We start from the raw sequence: 16,467 nt of genomic DNA on the forward strand, positions 1-16,467 counted from the left end.
CAGCTGAGGTGTGTGCGAAACGACCGTAGTCTCATCAAACATAATAGAATAAAACTGATCATCTCGCACTCGATTGACAATTATACAGACGTGATTTCTCATCCACAACCCTCAATGAGGGCATTTTGTATGGTTCTATTGGCAAAAATGGTCATTTTCGATGCTTTCTTCCAGTAATTCTTTAAGAGATCGTCACTACAAGCCATTCTAAATTTGAGCAATTCTCGAAAGTTGCCCACGTTGAACTTAGTTTCTGCACAGTCACCATCTGAGGTCCAATTATCCGCACAAGCATCGTCCCTGTGGCCTTGAAAAGCAATACCTTGCCTTCCAAGGAATATCACATTCCGCAACATTAATTTCAGTTTGTCGCGATTTTGGATGACTTGTCTTCTTGACGAGTTGATCTGATTCTCAACTAATTTCACTGGTTCCCAGTAATTTTTCAGAAACGCTTTTCCGACCTCAAGAGCGTTAATGTGATATTGTGTCTTCTTGTGAGTTTCTAAAATACCGTACAAAGTAGCAAATTTCTTCAAAGGTTTAGTCCCAAGAGTTTGGAGGGGCACGTTTCTTCGATAGCCCCCCCCCAAAAAAAAACGTTGCAAAAGGTGAGCAATATTTACAAAAAAGATCCCTCTCCTTATGGGAGACAACCAGCCATGGATAGTTTTCCAGATGTTCTAGCCTCAAGTAACATCGTCCTTCTTCCTGAGATTTATCTGATATTATGACTCGAGTTACCGTTAGCGTAAACGCGTCATGCCGGATAGAGACTATTTTTAAATAGAATTTAAAGAATTAACCCTCTTTTGAAATAACGCAAGAACGAACCCAAACTTGTTCTTGTGGCGGTAAGCTACAAGGGGCAATGTGTGTAATTTTAATATCTTAGAAAGCTCTTGGGGGGGGGCGATCGCCCCCTCCTTTAATCCGCCCCTGAATAGGGGCGTATTTAGAGGGCTCGATCCCCTCTGCGAAACAAAAAAAAAAATTAGATTTTAAAATTTTAGGCGAAATTTATGTACTAAATACATAGAAGTTCCTGGGGATCGTAATACGACAAATTTTGGATGCGTTAAAATATCGAATAATACTTTTGATAAAGTGGATACTTGACCCCATTGCAGAATATGCCGAGATCTGCGATGTGATTGCAGAAAATTTGCCGTGTCTGTGCAGGAAAAATTGTAAGAGGAAATAAAATAGCCAACAGAAAAGTATAAAAATGTGCCTGCTATGTATAGATGTCTTAAATGCACGGACAACTCGCATTTGAACTGTTTTTCACGTCACATAAAGCATATTTTTAACAATCACAAGTGTTTCTTCTTCTGGAACTGATCATCTTGATTTTTTTTTTATTTTGGAATTCCTTCAGGGAATTCGTGTTATTATTCAGTTCAAAATCTCTTATCATCGCGAATTGTATCGAGGAATTTGAAGCTTTAAAATATATAAAACAATAATTATGCCTGTTGTGCTGTATGGTTGTGAAACATGGTCGCTTACGCTGAGGGAAGAACGCAGACTGAAAGTATTTGAGAATAAAATCCTGAAACGAATATTCGGAACCAAAAGGAACGGAAATGAGAAATGGCGAAAACTTCATGATGAGAAACTGCATAATTTATACCATTCACCAAACATTGTTAGGATCATCAAATCTTGGAGGTTCAGGTGGGCAAGACTGTAGCGAGAATGGAAGAAAGTAGGAACGCTTTCAAAGTTTTAACTGGAAGTCCAATCGGAAAACGACTATTAGGAAGACCTAGTCGCACATGGGAGGGCAATATTAAGATGGATCTCGCAGAAATAAGAACATAAAATAGAAACTGGATTCAGTTGACTAAGGATAGAAGTCAGGAGAGCTTTTGTGAACATGGCATTGAACCTCCGGATTCCATAGGTCATAGAGTGAGAGAGTTAATTTTAGGCGAAATTTATGTACTTTATATGTATTTCGTGCCGCTAGCTAGTTCCAATTTTTTAAAAATATGCCCCTGCCAAATATCAGTAACTTTCGTGAAAAGGAAAGTGTCATGTTGATATACATTGCTGTACTTTTTCCTTAATGCTTAAGAAACATTGTTTGGGATTGAAATAGGTTAACGATTGGGATTTAATTCAAAATTAAAACCCAATACTTTCACTTAAATGACATAATTAACATTTAATACTAATTCCTAATGTTTTTTCTTCAGTTCGCGACTTGTATCATACGAAGAAAAAGATTTGATTTAAATAAAAAAAAATCGATTTAAATCAAAAAAATCAACAAAAATGATTTTTTTGAAAAAAATCATGATTTCTTTCCACCCTGTTTTTAAGCTTAGTGACCCCTCCCAGCACAACCCGGTTGTTGCATAATAACACCTAATTAAAACAAACTTATTTCTGTCCATATGTAAGACAAATACATAGAGCAAATTATTTAAACAAAACAAAAAAAAAAAAAAAAAAAAAAAACTGGTTTAAACAAAAAAAAAAAACAGGTTTAAACCCATTTTTTTTTCTTTTTCAATAAAAACCATGGTTTTTGTCAACCCTGTTTAGAGGAGAAATGAGTTGTTGTTAGGTAAGTGTAATTACTAAGTACTAACCTAACCTAATCTAGCCTAAACCACCAAAAACAGAAAATATAGGAAGTACAAATTTTAAGCAAAGAATTCTGGCCTCCAAAATCCAAATATCCTATCCTAACCTACCAAAACCATCAAAAATACAGAAATTATAGCAAGAAAGCACCATATTAAAAGAAAATATTCTGACTCCAGTTCCAAAAATACTCCATAACAGTAATTATGAGACAATGTGCTTTCGTCCAAGACTATTTTGGACTTGTGTATAGTTCTTTGTCACCGGAACTGGAAGAGTCACTACTACTACTTATATCGAGAACAGAACCCAACCAACCCCTGCAGAGCTTCTAACCCGTTCCTACTACTACTACTTATACTAAAGCTTCCTTACCACAAAATTTAAATTAAGTCTTTATAACATGCGATTCCGATTCATTATGAACTAATATGAATCGTTAGAATCACTATGACTCGTTAAAAATCACTGGGGGAGCGGGCTATACTCAATCCCTATTTTGAAACGTTAATGACGTAATGCCTTAATGGTATTTAATATTACAGGGATGAGCGTAGGAGCTTAAATACTACTTACAAAGTGAGAATAATTGTAACTGCGTATAAATGTATTTGGAAATATACTGCAAACTTTTATAACGTGAATGCAGAAGCTGAACACACTTCCGATCCTACAATGCATTTCTACTAACATTAAGAGGAACTAATATTTTTCTCAATTTAATAATCGTCTTAGGCTACTGCTTCAATATGTTGGATCTTATCAGTCGAGTACAAATCACTAATATTTACTATCGTGAAAATTATTTTGAGATTTCAAACTAGTAACATTTCTAAATATGATATATAAGTAATGTTCTTACCAGCACCTTTCGTACAAGCCCTCCGAATAAACTAAGAATCACTAGGACATGATTCATTTATACGCTCTTAAACAAACAAACAAGCATCAACGCCTCGTCAAGTATATTTTAAAACTCACGAACATATTGTTGGAAGGGGTTGGAGATTATCAGATAAACGGGCATTAGTTACGACGGTTTGGTTGGTTTTACATTATATCAAAACTACTCCTATCAGTTGTTATACAATTCTTAATAAAAGCGAACCATATAGTTGGCATTTTATAATGAAGCTCCAAAACAAGTAAATAATAAATAAATAAATAAATAAAATAAAATAAAACAGGTGTAATTTTCAAATATTAAAATGAGCGAAGTACACATTTGGAAGCCTCCTTTCAACCAGTCCTGATGACATATTTGCGTATTCCAAACTGTCCAGAACGAGCCGGTAGCCAGCCCAAAAATGTAGGGGGGGGGGGCATAGAAGTTATGGGGGCCCGATCCAATCATATTACCACCAGCACCATATTATATAGTTCATTAGCAAGCCTACCATGAAAAATATACGGTTTACCGTTTCTCTAAAATAATTGTAGGAGACCGTTTTCCTGTCAGATACTTGTGTCGGGTATGCACATTGAAGAGAAAAAGCACATGTTCGAAGCGAGGATTGATGGCGCGTGTGCTTTGTTTTCTTTTGTTTGTTTAGTGTGTGGTTTTCTGGTGTGATATTTTATGCAGTACTACTGTTGAAAATATCCTGGAAATTCAACATTAAGAACGGTAATGTATGGGAAAGCACCATGTTAATGTGAACTTAATTCGGTGACAAACAAAACTTTAGTTGCCTATCGTGGCAAGCAGATCCCTCCAAAGTGCAACGATGCGAAACCAAGAAACTGCTGGAGGTATCACTTAAAGTTCTTATGATTATATAGCCAACTACGAGTAGTTGTGAAGCTAAAATTAGAAAAATGAAATGAAATCTTTTAGTTTTAAGTCCCACGGTTATGCCGGTTAGGCTAAAGGAGACGGCGATTATGAGAAATGAATGAAATTGTGGAATGAAGAAAGTGGGAGGAAACGGGAGAACCCCGAGAAAACCCACACACACGGTGTTTGTCCACCGTATACTGTCACTCATGCGTGCCCGAAGGAGGGGCAGGGAGTCACTCCCCTAGCTAATGAAAACTTATTAAATTTCTTAATACAAATAAAAAATACAAAATGTAATAGGGTATATAGTAACCAGGGAGATGAGTCCCCTAGGAAATTTTCATCAGGCGCCTATGCTTTCACTACTTTTTCTGGATAATTGAATTGTTATATTTGAAAAATATTTCTGTAAATGTTGTTTTTATCTTTAATGTTGTTCTGAGTACTTATAATCTGTTCTGGTGTCTTGTTAACCTTTTCAGGACGGGCAGGGATTTCAAGAAAATCGTAGACCTTTACTTTGGCGGCCCTAGCACCCCTCCTAATTCTTCCATGGGTATGAATTATACCTTGATGGAAAGCTTATGAAACAAAGATTCTAGTAAGATAACCTTTGAGGCTACCGTACCTAACCCGTAGAAGAAGAAGAAGAAAGAGAAAAAGTGAAAAAAATAATTTTTTTTCGAAATTTGTGAGTCTGGCAACACTGTTTCTAGTCGTACGCTAGAAAAAAATATTCTGACCTGTAGGCCAGACATTGATAATAATTATACCAAAAAATGAAGGGCAAAGGTGCAATAGCTAGGTAAAAAAAAATCGGAAGATAGAATCTAGGTGAATCATCCTGTTAATATTTTCCCGAGAAATTTTCGTCTACCCTTGCGTTGGCAGGCTTGGCGACGCCCCTAAATGTCACACATAAACAAACCATACCTCGTTGGAAACCTTATAGAACAGACATTTCAGCAAAGTAACTTTCGTGTCTCTCGGACCAAATTAGTAAAAGAAGAAGAAGACGAAAATCATTTTTTTTCTTCAAAAATACAATTCTTCAGATTTTGTCAGACTGTGGCAACGCTGATATATACCGTACGCAAGCAAAAAAAAAAAAAAATCTCAGATTTACGCCAGACACTGGAAACAATGATATCAAAAAAATGAAGGGTTTAGATTCAATAGGAATGGAGGGAAAAATTCTGAACACCGAGCCTACGTGAATCATCCTGTATTTTTTCGATAGATTGTGGTATACGCTAACATTGGCAAGTCTGGTGATGCCCCTAATTGTCACAAGCATATCATCTATACCTCGTTGGAAACCTTATGAGACACCCATTTCAACAGGGTAACTTTCGTGTCTCTCGGACCAAACTAGTAAACGAAGAAGAAGACGAAAGTCAAAATTTTTGCGAAAAAATCTATTTTTTCCAAATTTGTCCGACTATGGCAACACTGGTATCTGTCGTACGCAAGGAAAAAAATTCTTAGATTTACGCCAGACATTAGGAACAATGATATTTAAAAGTGAAGAGTTTAGGTACAATAGGAATGGAGGAAAAAATTCGGAACCCCGAACCTACGTGAATCATCCTGTATTTTGTTCGAGAGATTGTGGTATACGCTAACATTGGCAGGCTTGGCCACGCTCCTAATTGTTACAAACATATCAGCTATACCTCGTTGGAATCCGTATAACACACACTTTCCAACAAGGCAAGTTTCGTGTCTCTTGGGCTAAATTAGTAAAAGAAGAAGACGAAAATCAAAATTTTGGTTGGAAAATCCATTTTTTAAAAATTTGTCGTACTATGGCAACGCTGTTATTTCTCGTACGCAAGAAAAAAAATCTCACATTTACGCCAGATATTGGGGACAATGATATAAAAAAATGAATGGCGTAGGTGTAATAGAAATGGAGGAAAAAATTCGGAGCACCGAATCTGCGTGGATCATCCTATATTTTTTTTCGATAGATTGTGGTATACGCTAATATCGGCAGGCTTGGCCACGCTCCTAATTGTCACAAACATATCAGCTGTACCTCGTTGGAAAGCTTATGGAACAAACATTCCAACAAGATAACTGTCGTGTCTGTCGGGCCAAACTAGTAAAGGAAAAAGAAGACAAAAATGAAAATTTTGGGTGGAAAATCAAGTTTTTCGAAATTTGTCGGACTAGGCAACACTGTTGTTTGTCGTATGCAAGAAAAATAATTCTCACATTTACTCCCGTTATTGTCAACAATTGTGCAAAAAATAAACCGTGTAAGTGCAGTAGGAATGCACTATTACTAACGGCAGAGAATAAACTCGCATTGGTTCACCTAATATTCTTCGTCGCAAGATCATTGCTTTTCTTTCCTTTTGCTTCGTCAGGAAGATTTTTTTCTAAAACTAAATAACTTGTCAAAGGAGGGAGTTGAAAGAAATGCATATTTGCGACCCTTAGATTCAACTGATAGCTACAGCTGGCTCTGACCAGGCTAAAAATAGAACGGTGCGTTCTGAGGTGATAACTGTTTTCCTTTCGCTCTCTCTCTCTCTCTCTCTGTGTATGTCTGTTCAATAAGTTATCTTGTTGGGATGTCTGTTCTATAAGCTTTCCAACGAGGTATAGCTGATATGTTTTTGACAATTAGGAGCGTGGCCAAGTCTGCCAATGTTAGCTTATACCACAATCTCTCGAAAACATACAGGATGATTCACGTAGGGTCGGCGTTCCGAATTTTTTTCTTCACTCCTATTCCACCTAAACCCTTCATTTTTCTACATCGATGTTTCCAATGTCTGGCGCAAATGTGAGAATTATTTTCCTTGCGTACGACAAATAACAGCGTTGCCAAAGTCTGACAAATTTCGAAAAATTTGATTTTCCACCCAAAATTTTGACTTTCGTCGTCTTCTTCTTTTACTGGTTTGGCCCGAGACACACAAAAGTTACCTTGTTCAAATGTTTGTTCCATAAGCTTTCCAACGAGGTATAGCTGATATGCTTGTGACAATTAGGAGCGTAGCCAAGCCTGCCGATATTAGCGTATACCACAATCTATCGAAAAAAAATAGAGGATGATTCACGTAGGTTCGAGGTTCCGAATTTTTTTCTTCACTCCTATTGCACTTACACCATTCATTTTTTTATATCGTTGTTCCCCATATCTGGCCTAAATGTGAGATTTTTTTTCCTTGCGTACGAAAAATAACAGAGTTGCCATAGTCCGACAAATTTCGAAAAATTTGATTTTCCACCCAAAATTTTGACTTTCGTCTTCTTCTTCTTTAACTGGTTTGGCCCGAGACACACAAAAGTTACATTGTTGGAATGGCTAATCTATAAGGTTTTCAACGAGGTATGGTTTGTGTGTCTGTGATAATTACGAATGTCGCTAGGGCTGTCAACGTTAGAGTACATTACAGTGGATATTGAATAATATACAGGATATCACGTAGGTGTGGGGTTCTGAATTTCTTTTTCCATTTGTATTGAACCGATGGGTTTGACTTTTGTGTATCATTGTCCCAAATATCTGTCGTAAATGTGAGATTTTTTTTTCTTGCGTACGATGAATAACAATGTTGCCAGAGTTCCTCAAATTTGAAATATATTTTTTTGTCTTTATAAGAAAATATACAATAAGAAAAAGGGTAAATTCAATACCCCTCCTATTCACCCTCTCAAGCCCAAAAGTCATGGACTGGGTATGGCTAGTTAGTATGTTCATTTGTCTCTATGGATGCCATTTTTTTTAATCCTTGTAGCTCCATCAGGGGGGTACCTCCCCCCAAATTCTGAAGGGAGAGAGGGAACACTATAAACACCCAACTTTTGCCCCCCTCCCCCTTCACGGAGGGACCCATTACATGAATGATATACACAGGATTAGAAAGTTCCATCCTTCCTGAAGAGATACATACCAAAATCATATCTCTAGGTTAATTAGGAGCTGAGCTAGAGGTTTGAATTGCTGGCTCAAGGGTTGAGCCGTTCGTCCTGAAAAGGTTAATACATTTCAGCGTTTAATAAATATGCGAAAGTTCGATAATTTGATTTTTTTTTTCTTTTTAAGCATTGATGCCACTGTTACATATACTCTAGGCAGTGTTGTGAGAAGTCATATGGTTTTACACTTGTTTTGTCTCAACTATGTTGTCGGGTGCCTCCTTGGTTATCTGAAACCGTAATAATGCGACTAATCTAATGAATTGCTGATTATAATATTTGAGGTCCATTAGTCTACTGGTACTCAGAGCGAAAATACATGCAATAAAGCTAGTCTGAACAGTGCAACTTGTTCCAACTACACCTTCAAAGCGTGCGAAAACTCAGCTATAAGATTCATGAAACAGTGTATGTATGTGTGTATGTATGTATGTATGTATTATCGAACCCCTCTTCTGCTGTTCTGTTCAATACATGATAAAATTGGTAATCTTGAAAAAAAAAATGTATGTGCAAGATGATATCAGAATAGGGTTCGATATTATAAACTAAGAATGAATTGCAACTTTTCTTATGGATATTATGGACGTCACAGGTGCAACGCTTCTTTCGTTCACTTTTGTGTTTTCTTTACTTAAGTAGCCTTTAACACCAGTGGATCAGTGTGCACTCTAGTTGCGTCCATCCAGCAAAACTTATTGCTAGCCAGTGTGTGTATTGATACAGTTTCCAGCATTTCGATGAAAATTTGGATCTAGCGAGAACACATGCCGGACCGGTAAGGACCTCTAGATAAGGAATCGGTGTGATAATTACCATAAATCTACGGTAATAGCACACCTGTGCTTTTTTTTATATAAAACAGAAAAACGACCCCTAAATATTACGGTAGTTTACCCTAAAATATACGTTACCAAATTTCTTTCAAAACACGGTCAATATTATTTTGCTTCTAAATATACGGTCTGCCGTTTTTATGAAAAAACAGTGGTCCATAAAATTTAGGGTAATCGGTTGGCAGCGAGAGTTAATGATAATCGGTCAGTAAATTTAAGGTGATTTTTTTTTAGTGTAGACCCCCGTGGATACGGACCTGGTTCAGAATGGGTACATAGAAAATTAACTAATCTTATAGACTCCATGTTTTTGTGCTTTCATACTCGAATATTTAACTTGTTTGTTGAAAGTTAGGGAGTCGGGAGAATCAGTGGCGTCATCTTGTAATCTAGCTCTCTTCAAGGTGGCATAATGTGAAGAATGACCTACAGAATTGATCAAGTATGGTGGCCCAGTACACGCAAATTCATCCAATTCAAGACCCAAAGCTAAGGTTGCCAAATTCTCCAGAAAAAAGAAAGATATGTGATATTTAGAATTTACATATAATAAAACACACATGTGGTTTCACAAAGTAACTTAGAATAATTTTATCTGGATACTGGGACAGTTTATTAAAAAATAATACAGCACGTGAAACTAAATTGGAAACTCAAGTAGTTCAGACCCCACGTTATGCTGTATGTCCTAGTTTCATGTAGCCTCGATACTGAAAGTGACGCTGATCTTAAATCCAAGCAAACAAGTAGGCTATATTACACAAATTTTTGTTACCTTTAATTGTACTATAATGAATAATTTGCATCCCTTAGCAGTCTCACATCGTTATTTTATATATTAACATCTGCAAAGACCATTCTAGGACACATTAACCCTGGAACTACAGACAAAATGTTATACCTTTCAATACCAATCACCCACGGTGATTTTTATGCTCTTTTCTAGCCAAAATGTGCACTTTTGAAGTGAGGAGCAATTAAACAGTAAATTACTACCATCTTACTTTTTATTAACTAGAACATCAATGAAATACATCTACGTTTAATTATTTCTCTTTTTTTTAAGGAAAATATTTTTTTTTTATTTACGAAGTAACAAATACTAAGATACATAATATTAAACTTTAGACATCAGAAATGTGTTCCTATATAACAAAAAATAAAATTATAGGGGAAAATTTCCCAAATAGTTTTCACGAACTCGTAGTGGTTCTTTCATTTTAGGGAACGGAAGTTACGGAAGTCACATGGACTCATCCGGTGAATAGGATGAGTGCTCTAAGCCTCCTACTCCTATCATGTAAACGGGTTCCTCACAGGAACTGCGTTGTGACAACGGGTGTTGTCTTGCAAAACAATGGGTGGATTCCTCAAAGTTGGTTCGTTTCGTGCTTAATGCAGGACGGAGATGATGTTCCAGAAACCTGCGGTAGTACACTACATTTACGGTCAGGTTCGGAGGGACTGCATGCCGTAACATGACACCATGTACATTGTATGCCTCTATCAGGATTAACTTCACATCCACCCTAGGGTACACTTACTTTCATGCTGACGCAGCTTCTTAAGTCTGGAATATGATTGTTAACACTATTCATTCGATTGGCGTTGAAGTTCTGGCTGATAAGAGCGTGCCCATGTTTAGTCAAGTGCGATAACCTGGAACACGCGAACTTCTCGTCTCTAACGTGCCAAATGATAACCTCCCAACAAAAATTTCTGGATGCCCATCTATCTTCGACTAACCCTCTATAAAAACCGGAAGTTGTAAAAATAATCTTTACATATTTTAACGTTGATAGCCATACAGCAAGACCTATAATACATAGCGGCAAGCGGATTTTCCTAATCGATTCTGTGTTTATAAGTTATATAAATGTTTATAAGTCAAAGTACAGCCATATTAGCTCAGTTGTTGGAATTAATGTCCAGATTTTGTTTGGAATGCCACGATAATGATTATAGGCATAGCTCTTGATATAACACGATTTTCTTTGTGCCACTCTTCGTTTATTTTGCTCTGTACGCAAAATAACCCAGAACTCACCATGGGGAGCCGGTTGCACATCAAGTTTCGCCCACCCACCCAGTATGCATACGTTGACATTTGACCTTAGGTCACGTAATTCTTCTTGGTCTCGAAGCGGGGCATTCTCGTCCTAGACTTCAGTTTGGCTCTAACGTAGATATCTTGCGTTCTGAAAGCACTTTTTCGACGCTGCCTCGGACACCAGCTTCACTGTGCGTTCCAAAGGGTTGATACTGAGTATAATTGCTTCCTGTACAGTAGATTACACAACAATGACAGTATAATTGTTGTAGTTCTACTGTATTCTTTCAGTTCAGGCATACTGATTGAACTCTTTCTACCATATTGCGCTAATATTGAAGTTCCTTAGATGTTATTCTTTCTCTGTGAATTTATTGGTTTTACCTGGAAGTCATCGAAATAGTGTCTCCGTATTCTTAATCTACAGCAAAAGTTAACACATAGAAGGATGACAAGGAAAGAAATGGTAAAGTTGAACAACATGAGGACCAAAATTACAGGGAAAAGCTATTATGTCGCTATGAAATACCAATTTATAAGGATGATGCACACTCAGGACGGATAACCCTAATTAAAGTAGTTTGGTAAAAATAACAAAAAAAAGTGAGATTACTATCTTATAAGCCTGCTTGAATGGAGTTCTGTATATTGTATACACTTCAACATTTACGTGCATTTTACTACGCTTTCGGCGCCCTACATCTCTCTTGAAATATACTCTCCTACATGCTTCCCACTGCGAAAATGGTTATTCAGTAACGAAACAAATCCCCTGCTCCAAATATAAACGTAAAATAAACTACTAAAAAAATAAGAATTTTATGAAAATTAAGAGACGGTTTTATGAAAAAATACAGTATGTAATGTAATGGCTCTCATTGTTCAACTATACGGAAGAAATTATTTGTTCATAATCTTTTAATACTGGGTACAGTAATGGGATTATATGAATTAAGAGGAAGGCAAGTCTTTACTTTGGACATTTCTTTCAATGAATCGTTCAATGAACCGATTCGTAACGAAGACGGAAAAGAAAGTGCTCTGCGGGGTTCCAACCAGCCTTCATTCGCTAACACTCGCTCGTCAATATTATGTGAATTAAATATTATACTTTGGTACAAAAAGGAACCAACCTAGCTACTACCTTATATACAGTATATGGGTGAAGAGGCAAGTTCTTAAAACCGGAACCGAGAGATCAAATCGCTAAACCGAAGAATAAAAAAAAATAAAATGGCCATAGTAAAGACTTACCAAGAGTAATTTGTGAAATCTTTGATAAATGTGGAGAAAGGAATTTTTGATCTGTATTTCACTTTTCGGTACCTGTCAAAAATACACAATGTACGGTAATTGGTATATTACAGTCTCTCTCAAGTGCAAGGAAATATGGTATCGTTGAAAGGAATTCGTTTAGAATCAAAACTATAAAATTAGGCTTATGTGTCTATGAATTAACATTTGCGGCTGCGGCTGTAGCTGTAGCTATAGAGAAATGAATAATCTATGTATACTATGCTAGAACTTAATATATTCATACACCATTAAAATTTGTAATTTACGTGCAAATAGCCGCATTACCGATAGTGCAACTATTTCAATTAAGCTACATAAACCATGTAATATTTAAGCACAAATGTCTTTATAGCATTATTAAAGAAACTATTTGTTTGTTTTCCCTATACTATTTTAAATTCTATTGCATACTCAAAGAACATAACGTAAATACATTTGTTATTTGCGTAATATTTTTATATTCGACTTGTAAAACCACTAACTTGTATGTTTATCAAGTAAATTATTATAAAATCAGTCCACAAATATATTTACTTAAACAAAAATATTAAAAATATGCCTATTAAAATTTTATTAGGTCATTCTACGAGAAATCGCCATATTAAGCACACAAGTATACTAACGTAGTGTACATCCTCGCACACTACGCACTATGCACTCGCCCACTTATGAACTTGGACCTTTTGACGCACACTAGGTGACGTCACTTCCGGAAATAAGCGTACTTCAAATGTGCACTTGTATCTTTTGGACACGGCCTTAGTTTCTCAAAGAAGTCTGAAGGGAGCTTTACGTCTGTGTATATAGATTTGCGAGAAGACGAGAAGTACTTCAATAATTTCCGTACGTCAATTCAGTCGTTCGATACCTAATTGAAAAAAATCCATCGAAATTATAAAAATGCGGTTTCAATAAAATTCATATGCACGCTCTTAAAATACAGCACTCAACAGATACTGTATTTTAACAAATGAAAATAACCAATATTTGTACATTTGGTTAGAACTTCACATCCAATCAACTATTTCATAGTAGAGATAAATTATTTCCCTCAATTTATCTTTTTTCATTGTCCGTACCTTCATTTTTACAAAAAAAAAAAAAAAAAAAAAAAAAACTTATCTCGTTCCATGCCTGTTCATGAATGTCACGCTTTTTGTGTTCCTTACAAGAGGGATCCCATTAACATGGTGTTAACCTCCATGATAATAATTGAAACTGAAACTGAAATTTGTTGAAAGAAAGTCCAAAAATTACAATAGTCACATACTGTTAACAGTGGTATATTAGAGGCACCACATGTACAGTTCCAATTAAGCAAAGACATTAATTGAAAGTTCCAATTAAACGAAGACAATATAGCTAAATCAAATATAACACTAAAAATATGAAAATAGTATTATAGAACAGTATAAAATATTATTTAGCAACTCACTATCAAAAATAAGAAAAGAAATCTGGATCAATTTGCATTTTGCTTTTGCTACCATGCACGTTTCTTTTTAAATTTTAAAGAGAAGTGGCTGCTCCGCGCGCGGAGTTCCGCTTGACTATGTAAGCACCCATTTGTTCAATGGCCTTATCTGCCTCGCGGAGCGCGGATAGGGCCACGCGGAGGCTGCTCCGCGCGCGGAGGCCTCCGCGTGACTATGTATGCACCCATAAGAATCAATAGAACAATCTTGCCACGCGTGACTCCGCGCGCGGAGCTCCGCGTGACTGTGTAACGGGCCTAAGTGTTGTTAGAATAGAATAAACATAAATGGCTATCATTTAAAATTATTTTCTACACACTTACAATATAAAATTCAAATAAAAAATAACCATATTCTTCATGAAAGTTATATAAATATAAAAGCAAAATTGTGGGGCCGGAAAAATTGTTGGGTCCGGTCGTCCCACCATCCAATTCGGTATCCGAGGGTCGAAATGGCAACTCGTTGGTATGAAGATGGCAAATGAGATGCTGCAGTTCCTTTCCTAGGGATCTTTGTATCTGACTTATCACGCCATCATCCCATCCTCTGTTTGTGGCTTCACCATCGCTGCCGACTGCCTCAAGACTTGACACGTCGTACTGGTTCTTCTCTACAGAAGGCTGTTTCAGCCTTATGGTAGTGAATTACAGACCTGTGCCCTAGGGCGTAAAACCCCGTTTCCACCAGGGATCATGTTCGATGTGAGCCCCGTTGGTGAACGATTGCACGACATCGTAGTTTCCACCGAAGGAAACCTCTATTGAGCACTCCCTGATCCAATTTCGCCCACTCCTCCTTGCACACTTTCCAAATGCCACCAAATGTGGTCGGACAACGCTTATTGATGTTCCGTTTGAGGAAGCCGAAAGCACAAAAGTCCACAGGGGATGCATCTGATGAATTTACAGGGATGTCTCGAAATGGGATAGCCTTTACACCTGTCTCCTGTTCTATACGTGTCATGTACGCCACCGTTCGTTTGGCAGTATGGCTTCTGGCCTTGTCCTGGTGGATGAACACATTGCCAGTGTCATTGCCATACAAAGCCGGGGCATGTTAGCGATAGATGTGTTCCAGTACATGCTCGATATAATACGCTGCATTCACCTTGACATTTGATGACACCCGGTGTATCGGAAGCTTTCCTTTTGCATAGAAACCCGTTACTACCATAAATCCCTTTGGAAAACTCTCCTTGCAGGAGCGAACCCACTTTGCATGATCGATTCCATCACTGCGGCGATAGTAAATTGCACGCATCTGCTGGGATCCTGTCAAATAGACCCATGCTTCATCTAAGGTGATCACATAACGCCATTTTTCACCTGCCAGGTAACCTTCATATAGCCTCTTGCATGCCAACCGCCGTTCTCCGATGTGTGTTGGCTTCAGAACAAGGACCCTCCGCTTGTGTGCACTTCTGAGTCCCAAATTGTCGCGTATGATTCGGTGTACAGTTGCAGTTGACCGTCCAACACGCCTCGCTATGTCACGTTGGGTGGGTGGATTCTCCTGGGTCACAAACCGGCGGACCTTGGCAAGGACTGCGTTGGGGAACCGGTTGCTTCTTTTGCCCCTTTTGACGACGAATAGCAATGGTTTGCTCTGGGTTTGCATTGCGATGGATGGCTGCATTAATTCCCTTATCAGACACTGTGAAACTTTTCTTCTTGACCTGTGTTCTCATTCGGCTATAGCTGCAGCCTATATCAGAATGTGCTACGATGTAGCCCTCCCCCCAAAAAAAGGGTCGATTTTCGGTGGCATTCTGCTTACACACGTCACTCCTCTGCACGCCTTGTACACAAGTGTCTGGCTACTCCGTACTGCGTGCGTCACCTTGCTGACGCGAAACTAGCGCCTCTGGTGGCGACTGCAAATTGCTACCATAAGGATAAAACAGTCTTCTGTAAAAACTCCAATATAGAGTCGGGAATATCCTTGCCAGTGCCTGACTCAGCTGTGGCATGACCGAAATATTCTGAACCGGGCTCCGATAGAAGTGTGATATGCGTTTCTGTAACCTCTCGTCTTCGTAGTTTGCCGTTAATTTCTTTCTTGCACAAGAGTTGCATCATTTTTTTCGTCCAAGTAGATACTTGTAATCGCCCGGCCTAGGTGAGCCTTTTCTTTCTGAATCTTCTCACCCAGTTTATCTTTTCCTCTTCGTACCTTAGATCTGTCAACAACAAGATTTTTGTCCTCTAGCGTTAGGAGTCTCGCGTCCTGAAGTACGGCAAAAGCGATCAAAGCAACCTGTCTCTCTGAAGCTCCAGTTCTAAACGCTGCCTTCGCTGTATTTTGAAGAGAGATGCGCTTTAGGCTATGTTTCCTTCTTGGTCGCGCCTCGAAGTCAGATCCCGACGTGCTTCGCTGGATTCCTCTGACGACGCAAGTATCTTTGACCTATGCCTAATCCCACTAGTTGATAGACTTGCTTCACCACTTACAGCGCTTTCTTTGTTGTCTGCCCCTTAAATCTGCTCACTTTAC

General features: G+C 37.9%; 1 protein-coding gene across 2 annotated transcripts in view; it reads right to left on the reverse strand.

Moving 5' to 3' along the window:
- LOC145690090 (uncharacterized) overlaps nt 1–16,467 on the reverse strand; it is a 192,132-nt gene that overhangs the window by 119,136 nt on the left and 56,529 nt on the right. Inside the window, exon 1 of one of the 2 annotated variants that reach the window (XM_081764654.1) lies at nt 3,461–3,557. The exons of the other annotated variant lie outside the window; for it this stretch is intronic. Coding sequence (XP_081620780.1) covers nt 3,461–3,517 — 57 coding nt within the window. The 5' untranslated portion in view covers nt 3,518–3,557. Of the gene's footprint in view, nt 1–3,460; nt 3,558–16,467 lie in introns of those variants that run through there. 2 annotated transcript variants of the gene reach the window in all.

The sequence above is a fragment of the Thermobia domestica genome, chromosome 1, assembly GCF_964235325.1.
Source record: "Thermobia domestica chromosome 1, izTheDome1.hap1.1, whole genome shotgun sequence".
Taxonomy (NCBI): Eukaryota; Metazoa; Arthropoda; class Insecta; order Zygentoma; family Lepismatidae; genus Thermobia; species Thermobia domestica.